Raw genomic sequence first — 9889 nt, forward strand, 5'->3', positions numbered from 1 at the left:
AGGTGTCAAAGGCCAAAGACATGAGAGTTACAGTTTGAATGTGTGGGAAGGAGAGTGAAAAAGCAGAGGAAACAGATAGAACAATTTCTTTATAGCTTGGCAATAAAAGATGTATTTCTGGGAAAGAGAGGTGAGAAACATGAAGCAAGAAAATGTCAAGAAAGATAAAAACATTTTAGAGAGAAGGGAAGATGGAGACTATAAGGGGAAGCAAATCTTAAGAATGACAAATTTTCAATGACAAAAGAAAAAGTGGAGTGAAACTTAGCAGACAATGAAGACAGGAACAAGAAAGGAAGATTAAGTAAGTAGCCTTTAAATTATATGAATGAGAAAATATTAGCAATATATATCAGTATGCTGTAAACAGAATACCAGCATGTAATCTTGTCAACAGCAGTGGTCCAGACTGGGAAATACACTCACACCAGCATTATTTCATCATTACTACTTTTTGGCTTAATTAATACAATTCTGATAAACATTATTGTGCTGGACAATGAGAAACATGTATATTTGACATGGATCAAAGCAGATTCAATGGAAGAAACATATACATTCAATAAGGACAACTTTTAGCATGTTTTCTTTACAACCTCACAGAATGTCTGAAGCAAAATTAGATTGGATAGTATATACAAAAGAGTGCCTTGCCATTTTCTTGATTGTTTTCCAGCAATATGTAGAGTGATTTCTTTTCTCTTTTTACTTAGGGTATGGTGGCCCCATTCCTAATTTTTCTCAGTCCTCCCATTTCTTTCCAAGCTCTTATTTTCTTTCTCCACCACTTCTGCCATTTTGGGGGCCAAAATCACAGTCAGTTATTCAGGCAACACACTGAAAATTTTGCCTGAAGTATGGAATCAAGTTCTTAATTCATCTCATGTCAGCTCTCTTTTTCTCTCTTCATCACTGTTTTTTTACATAGCTGATATTTCTCAACTTATTTGTAGAATGTGATGGCACATTTACTCTCTTTCTTTTATGCTTTTTCTATTTCTCTGTTGCTTTTATTCTTCAATGTTCTTCTTCTGTATCTTCATTTTAACCACTTCATGTTGCTTAGCAACACCCCGAATGACACCAACAAGGTAAGGTCCCAGTGCTTCTAGCAAATCTCACCTAACAGTGAACAAAAACATAAATCAGCTTCACACTCCCAATGACTTCATTTCCTCAGAACAATGTTAATCTAGAATTCCTGTTTCCTTAATCAGATCTTTTTCTACGAAAGCTAAGTACATGTCAAATACAGAGAACCACACAGAGTCCAGTAGGATAGTTGGATCTTCCAGTTTTGCTCTGACATCAGTAACCTGTTGAGATAACAAGAAAGCTAAAATAAGAGATTATGTTTTAGATCCTGCCTTTGCCAACATTCAGGTGCAGAGCCTCCTCTGATTGCTATAGAGATGATCAAACGGCTACACACAGTTATGAATCCACTTTATAAAGGTCTGGATTGTGAGATTTGATTTGGCCACAACTCTAATTAAACACAATCCAGATATTTCTAGTAAACATCTCTAATATCCCAGATTTTACAACAGACTTCTCCCTTGACATAATAGAACAGAAAGAGAACAAATTGGATAAACTATATTTCTTTTTATTTCTTATTTGCAATTGTTTTGAACAACTTACTTAATCAACATTATTATGAAGGAAGGGCAAGAAATGTAGTTCCTTACCAGTCACAAATTGTTATTGATCCTAAATCATGGAAAAGAACTCAATAATTAAAATATTGCTACACATCACACAAAAAACAGCAGGAATTAGTCAAAAAACATGCTGACTTTTTTTCCCACAAAATCACTTTTTCAAGAGTAAAACTCTCAAGTATAGTTTCAATCTTGGTTAAAATGTTCTATTTTTGAAGGAAAAATGAAAAACTTTCTTTTGTTTTAAAATATGCTTTTAAAATTTAACCAAAATATTTGTTTTTCTCTTTTGAAATCTGAATATTTTGAATTTTTATTAACATTTTCCCAGAATCATTAAAAACTTTTCATGGAAAATCAATACCTTTCCCTGAACTATGTTGAAAAATTAATTTATTCAATAAAATTAAATGAAAAATAACTGGCACTTTCAAACTAGCTTCAGAAAGAAGCTGATTTCCAAACTAGCAAGTCCCAGCACTGGACTGAGAAATGCTGGCTTTGGATTTATAACCTATGTGTATAAAAAACAGAGAGGAACAACAATGCACTAGCTACTATTATATCTGGATATATATCTTGGAAATAGATTCTGTGATCTTTAGTCATACAAAACGTCCATTAACTTAACTATTTGATTTCACTGGGCTTTTGTTTAGCTCCTGGCATCATATAACGTTAGCCCTAGAGACAGTTTTATTCAGCACGCTGTGGTCACACTGAGTAATACTTCCTCACCCAAGTAAGGCATTGAATTTTTTTTTAGGGCCTTGTTCAGTAGCCCTTACTCATACTGAGTAATATTTACTGCACTGAGAGTACTGTTGTACATATTAATCATGGAAAGCACTGATGAACTGAGCCCTGAAAAAAAAAGAACTCACACGTTTATCTGAGTAGGGCAGTTTTGCCCCGCATATCCGTGTACCTCTTGACATACAAAAATCTGCTCTCGATTACTGATAACCTATTGAACTTTAGTATACTTGCAGAGTGTACAATTATTGTTGTGCTGTATATTTTTATTATGGGAATCAGTATGGCACCAAGGAACAGCAAAACTGTATTCATGCTCAAACTACCTTTAAAGACAGTATAATCATCTATGCTAAAACAGCTTTTAAAGACAGTGTACTCATCTGTATACTTTTGCTTCTTATAAATCTATAAAGCACAACTAAGCAAATATGTGAGAGAGATCCAATTCTGAGGTCTGAGTATGGAACAAAAAATGTATCAGTCTAACACCAGCATACCAGCCTAGTACCTTCTAATGCTGGAGAGAATTTTTGGTTCTCTGGAGAAAATTTTTGGTTCTTGGAATGAAAAAGAATCTGTAATACAGCTGAAGTATATAAAAAGAAAATGGAAAAAATACTTCTGTTTTTAAGTATCCCTAGCTTTCCAACAAACACATGTACATAAATAAAGTCAGGATAACTTACCGGGAAACACAATTAAAAAAATAGTTAGCAAAGGAAAACCAGTATTATTTATCACCCAGAAAGTTAACGCTTTTAACTTTCTGTTATACACAAGTCCTCATGCATATATATATATTTATATATATGCCCTCCCTGAATATATGAAGGATTGTATATGGATGATCAATCTCCTCTCATGCTGCCCCTGCTAACAACTGGTTTTAAAAATAAATCCAAATGAACAGAATTGGCTTAGAATCACCCCCAGTAAGGAAACAACAAAATTTCACTGCTAGTGAAAGAGAAAATAAACAGACACTTTAGTGTTTGAACTTGGAGTCTAAAACTAGCTGGTGCAGAGATGTATCATTTTGCATGGCTCTGGGCTTGACTCTCCTGAGTTTAATTCAGAGAAATTCCCACTGACACTGGTAGAAGTTGTGCATGAAAGGATACCGCTTTTTGTTACTAAAAATTATTGGTTAGTAAGAGTTATCGTAGCACCTAGAGCAATGGGAGCAGAGTTTCTGATGTTAAGAGCAGATGCAGGAGGGACTGAGGAAAGCTCATGGTCAGTATAAAGCATTTCCACCACGACCACTCCAGCCTGTGAAAGCTGGCAGTTACTTCACCATTAACTCAGGCCAAGCATGATTAGAAAATCCAGAATACATGAGTCTGCCAAACTTTGCAACTGTATTCTTTACAGGACAAACCCTGCTGCCATCTCACCAAAGCCCCAGGGTTCAGGGAGATAGGTCGTTAGACTGGGAGGCTCGAGGCTAAACCTTGTACTTGGGGTAATCTCTGCGCCCTGCACTGTGCCTTAAAGTCCTCCTCAAGGGGCAGAAATGCGAGCTGTCCTCTCACTATGAAGGGAACATGCTCACCCCTAATGATCACTGAAATCTAAGGAAACATCTTCCCTATCTAGGAAGTGCTCTTTGCACTTTGTCTCCGAGACTTGTACTCCCTGAGCACATTTCTGTTTTTTGTATTCCGGAGCTGGCTTGCCCCTTTGGGTTTTTTTATGCCATCCCTGTTTTTTTAAGTATTCTACATTTTAACAGATTTTTAATAGTTGCTCTACTTACAAGCCTTTTTATAGAAAACCTGTAAGCAAATCCCTCTCTTCTATCACACTTTTTAAGTGAAGCAGCAAAATACTGCATACGTGGCAGTGCCTATTCATGACATTTGTATTCAAGCCAATGTTGGTAGACATTAGAAGACACATCCGTGAACCATTTTGTACCAGCTTTAGTGTTTTGGGCAGGAGTCAGTAAGAAGTGCAAATGAAAGCTCTTTAGTAACTGAATTTGCTTGTTTCAGATAGTAACTTAAGTCTCTTGCTTGTTTTGATACAATTCAGGAGAAATCAGTGGCACGTCACTGGTAAAACTAGCGTAAGCAAGAAAAAGAATCCAATTGTAAGCTTTAAGCTTAAATTTAAGCCTAGGCACAGGCTTGCTAGATCAAAGCAAGTACTCTGTACCATACATTACAAAGCCAGCAAAATTTCCAAAAAAGTTGCTAGCTCTCTGCCTAAAATATCTTGTTAACAAGAAATGCTTTCCTGGCATAGGTGCTCTTCCACAGGCTCTTTATTTCATATGCAGAACATTTATCTTTGGGGAGGGTGTTAACATTAGCTTTATGTTCTCTCGGTAGCCTTGCCTTTCAGTGTGAAGAGGCTTATCTGTCACACAGGGCACATCAAGCAAATAATTGCTTTCGAACATGTCTCACTTCTGCACAAAAGAATTCTTACAAGGCAGAAATGACAATACGTTTCTCACATCAAGGAAAGCAAAGCAGGACTCCATACATTAACTATACAGGGGAACATGCCCTTCAGATCAATAGGTCAAATGAACATTTCTCAGGGTGACTGGCTCCTCTATTTTCTAAAAACAAAACTACTGCAATGTTTATTCAAGTGACACGGCCACTAAGGTCAATGGGAGATTCAGTGGCTGTAGAGATAGTTCAGTAAGATGTACGATTTTAAAATCCTGGTTTATTTCTGCTGCTAGTCTGTTTCTCCCTGCATTATTTGGCTTTCTTCCAGATAGCACACACATACAGCATGCATTTGTTTTATTTTGTCCCGAATTAAAAACAAAAAAAGAAAAAAAAACTTGACCTACCTAATTCCTAATGGAATTTAATCCTTCCAGACTTTTCATCCACTCATTTCCATCAAATGTAGGGAAGAAAACAACATTACAAATACATCAAATAAGCCCCGAAGAGAGTTCATGTGTTCCTAACATATTAAATACATTGATATTAAGAAAGGAATGAGCATTCTTCTTGCAAATCTTTCTCACTCAGCTCACATTTTGGTTTTAGTAACTTCAGCTGGACTAATCATGTCTAAGGCAAGTGATACAGCTTTTTATAAGGCTAAAGAGTTGGAAGTATACAACAAATGGTATTTCAGACAATGCAACTGTCTGTTCAAACAAGAAAGTAGAAATCTTGCAAATTTTTGTTTCTTGCACACTTGCAAAGTGGCAGCTTGATCTAGTTCCGGACCTGCAATTCCTCCCTTCTTGCCACGCCAAAGCCTTTCCATGAACAACCCTGCAGACTGGTAGATGAAGAGAGGCACAATATCACTAAGCCTTCAACAAGTATATTGCATCTGAGTTGGTTTTGAGGAACATGCTTTTGTGTAAGTCAGGGACTCGCTACCACACTACTTTTAAGGTATCTCCAAGAGCGGGCCTGATACTCCCAGGTCTGCAACCACCCAACCTCACACAGACGCGAGAGCCACAGCTGGCAGAGCTGTGCTAACTAAATCCCCTCGGAGCATCGCCAGCACGGACCGGTTCTCCATCCCATCCCGCCCCGATGTCGGTGGCATTTCGTGTTACACCTAAACGTACAGCAAGGAAACGACAAACACCGTTCAGAGAGGGTTTGGCATGCCCATTTCCACGAACGACCCAGGGAACATGGTCTTGTGGGGGAAGACAGGCTTCACGGCCGGTTTGCAGGCAGGGAAGTTGGCTAAACCCTTCACTCCACCCTGGCGGAAACAGACCCACAAAAGGCTAAGGTGGCTCCAGAAAGAAAACCTCTGTATTAAAAGCCAAAAAACGCAGAGCTACAATAATAAATACACACTATCTCAGCTGGTAAATACAGTGTAAAATGTTCATTAAAGTTCAACTTCAGCAATAACAATATATGTACTGTTTCAGTTCTTAATCCTGCCAAAAAAGACTTCTCCTTTCGTAAATAAAAAAAAAAAAAAGTTCAAACTGTATTCATATACAAAAAGCTACTCTGACTACAACCAATGCGATTGACCCGGGGGGGGGGGTCTTCCTGCGTTGATTTTTTGGGGCTTTTGTCTTTTTTACTAAAACGTTCATTTAAAACGGGTAATAAAGATATAAAAGGAGCACACAGGATCTGGTCGTTTCCGGCTGTTGGGGCCGGGGCCGCCGCGGCGCTGCGCCCCTCGGGCCGGGGGGGGGGGGGCGCCCTCCCTGCCGTCCGCGCGCGCCCAACGGCCGCCCGCGCGCGCCCAACGGCCGCCCGCGCGGGCGGGCAGCGCCCCGCGGCACACCTTTGACACGCTTTAAACAAGAAAAACACGGCACGGGCAGCGCTACAGAGTCCAGTCTGGCGGGCGGCGGCCGCCCGCGTCCCTTCACACCACACGACGAAGAAGAGGGTCCCCAGTAGAAGCCGCGGCGGGCTACTTGGCGGCGGCGGCGGCGGCGGGGGTGCTCCTGCGCTGCTCCATGCCGTTGGGCAGGAAGCCGGCGATGATGGGCACCGGCCAGATGAGGGCGGCCACGCTCCACACAATGATAACCAGAGTCATGAAACACGCCACCAGGGTGGACTCGATGGGCTTGCGGTTCATCCGCCAGCCCGGCTCGCCCTTCAGCTCCTCCAGGCTGAAATCCAGGCAGCAGAAATTCAGCGGCTCCCCTTGCAGCCAGTACTGGCCGGGCTCCGCCGCCGGCGGGTAGGTGAGCGAGGAGGAGGCGGCGGCGGCGGCCTGGGGCGCGGCGCCCCGGAGGCGCCCGACCCGCCGGCCCCGTACCCAGCTGCAGCCCACGCAGAGGCGCAAGTCCTGCTGGGCGCCGCCGGCCGCCAGCCCCAGGTGCTCGATGAGCAGCGGCGGCCCCACGCGGTGGAAGGCAGCGGAGAAGAAGGCCCGCCCGTGGCTGTTGGTGGAGAAGAGCAGGAGGTCGCACTGGATGCCCAGCGGGCGGCTCCAGCGCACCAGCAGCGAGCTCAGCATCTGCCGCTGCACGCTGATATTGCAGTGCGGGTCCTCGGCGGCCTGCGGCTGGGGCCGCTGCTGCTGCTGCCCGGAGGAGGTGGGAGCGGAGGGGGAAGGCTCTTGGCTAGGGGCAGCCGGCGTGCCCGGGCTGGTGGTGCCGCCTTCCTCCTTGCTTGTTGCCCCTTCGAGGTCCATCTCGAGGCTGGCCAAGGAGCTGGAGGAGGAGTTGACGGGGGGCAAGAAGAGCTCTTGCTCCTGCTCCTCCTGCCCGCTGGCAGCCGCCGCGGGGCTCCAGCCCTGGCAGGGTGGCAGGCAGGCGGCCAGCAGTGCCGGGAGGAGCAGCGGCAGCATGGCATTGACTTAGAGCCGGAGAGGAGGGAGAGGAGGAGGAAGGGGAGGCTGCATGGCGCTGCCGGCTGCCATCTGGGAAGAAGCAGCACACTGCTCTCGCCGAGAGAGCGAGAGAAAGGGAAGGAGGGTGGGGGCAGGCGAGGGGGTGGGAGCGGGGCTGGGGCTGCCGCGGCGGCGAGGCGAGAGAGCCGGGAGCCTCGGTGACGGCAGCGGCTCCCCCTCCCCGCCTCCTCCGCCCCCGGCCCGGCCGCTCCCCCGGCGGGAGGAGCCCTGCCGCTGCGCGGTGAGCAGCCCGGAGCCCTCTCCCCGCGGCGGGGCAGCTGCCCTGCCTCGGCGGGCGGCGGCTCCTCGCCCCGAGACGCCGCGGACAGCGGCGGCCCCAGCCGCTCGGGCCGGGACCGCTCTCCCCCGCTGCGCCGGCTCCTCCCGCCTCGCCCGCAGGGGGAGCCGAGGCCCCGCCGCTGTCCCCGCCGCAGGGCCGAGGGCTGCCGGGGCGGTGGGTGCCCGAGGGCGCCCCGTCGCGGGGGGCGGCGGGGGCGGGCGCCTCAGGCTGGCAGCGCCGCGGCGGGCAGCCCCGGGGGGGCGGGGGGAGGCGCCTTCGCGCCTCTCTTGGCCGAGAGGGCCGCGGTGGGGCGGCCGGCGCGGCGGCAGCTGCCGCGCAAGTTGCCTTTCGCTGCCTCGTGAGGCAGCAGGCTGGCGGCGGGGAGCGCTTTCCCGCAGCCTCCTCGGGTTGGGGGGTGGGGGGGGGGAGCAGAAGGGAAGATCATCTAGGAATCGACTTCTCACAATTTCTTTTCGACTTCATAGGGGGAAAAATAAAGGCACAGGGCAGGGGAGAAAGACACACCGAAGGAAGGGGTTTTGCAGTGCCGGGCACTGTGCGGTGGCAGGGCCCTGCCCGTGTGTGCTCTGGAAGAGTGGGCTCAGTCCCAGGAGCTGCTGCAGGCAGGGGTCTGCAGCCTGGCCTGGACTGAGGCAAGCTCTTGGGAATGATACATACCCATGGTCAGGTGTCAGGGGACAGTCAGTCTCTACAGAAAAGGTTTAAACAGGGAAATTTGATTACAAGGAGCATAAACCTTCCAATTGTGCTAGCTGTGAGATTTATGTGAATTTTCAAAAGGCTGCTTTATAATCAAGCAGATACCCCAGGTTTTTTCATGACCCTGTGATGGCTATGGTATTACTCTTGACACAGCTTGAGGCTTGCTGTGCTGCAGCCTGACACACAGTGCCTTGGGAGGGACAGAATCGATAGGACAAAGGACACAGATGATGAATGTTTCTTAGCCTTTACCTTGGTCGGAGGGTGGGATGTAGTTACATTTCCCTGGCAAGCATTCAGACTGTGATTCATTCTTTTGCCTTTGCAGCCCTCTTTTGACAAATACACCCACAAAAGGGAGATATGAATACAAAATCTAGGCTTTCCCAAGAATACGGGACAGTTTACGTAAAAGATAGAACTGAACTCCACAAGACGCTCCTTTGAGGTTGGCATTGGTCCCATGTCAGAGTCACAACAAAGCCACACATGCACATTCTCACTTGGGAGAATGAGTTATTGCAATATTACTCCAAATTATTTCAGCTGAGTGAGGGTAGAGAATGAAGGTAGGGAGTGAATTTTAGATTTGCTGTAATTCAATATGAAGGAAGGTAATGAACTGGGTTTCTCTCAGAAGTCTTGCCTAAGTATATCATGATAAAACCCAGAGTTGCTTGCCTCCATTCAAGAGAGATCTGAGCAAAATGGACTTTTATTTGGGCCCAAATTAGTCCAAAGGGTATTATCTACCAGATGTTTAGTTTGGCTTATTACAGAGAAACAGGCCTGATGAAATGTTCAAAGCAAGCTGTCCGGTTCCATAGTTCTGGGTTTTTGCTCAAATGCTACGGTACAGTGAATACAATTTTCACTTCTGTTTCCACCCACAGTCCCAAGGACTGTAAGTTTTTCTGTTGTAATGTGTTTGTGGATCTGATGAAGAGAGGGATAGTGTGTAGCAAATAATGCTAAAACACTGTGACCACTCGTGTACAAATTACATTCTATTGAGATCTTGGCACAAAGGACTGGAGATGAAATGAAACGTCATAAATAAGATTAGCTCCTGAACACCGTGGCAATATGTGGGTGGCAAACGTTCTCAGGGAGAGCTTCAGTTCTCTTGGTCTGAACTCCCAGCACACAG

At 45.9% G+C, this 9889-nt stretch overlaps 1 protein-coding gene across 3 annotated transcripts; it reads right to left on the reverse strand.

The window, feature by feature from the left end:
- Window positions 1-259: 259 nt before the first annotated feature.
- Window positions 260-7812, reverse strand: TMEM158 (transmembrane protein 158). Of its 3 annotated transcripts, none has more exons than XR_010883452.1 (2): window positions 5239-6575; window positions 260-1122 (listed from the first exon to the last, which is right to left on the reverse strand). XR_010883452.1 is itself a non-coding variant. In XM_013950713.2 (2 exons), exon 1 carries the CDS (start codon window positions 7692-7694, stop codon window positions 6807-6809), a length of 888 nt encoding a protein of 295 aa, XP_013806167.2. In that variant the 5' UTR covers window positions 7695-7812; the 3' UTR covers window positions 260-1122; window positions 6675-6806. The 3 variants fall into 3 exon arrangements, 1 of the variants encoding a protein (XP_013806167.2); XR_010883451.1 differs by having other exon boundaries at window positions 260-1316; XM_013950713.2 differs by lacking the exon at window positions 5239-6575 and adding an exon at window positions 6675-7812.
- Window positions 7813-9889: the final 2077 nt, after the last annotated feature.

Source organism: Apteryx mantelli, chromosome 2 (genome assembly GCF_036417845.1).
Source record: "Apteryx mantelli isolate bAptMan1 chromosome 2, bAptMan1.hap1, whole genome shotgun sequence".
Lineage (NCBI taxonomy): Eukaryota > Metazoa > Chordata > Aves > Apterygiformes > Apterygidae > Apteryx > Apteryx mantelli.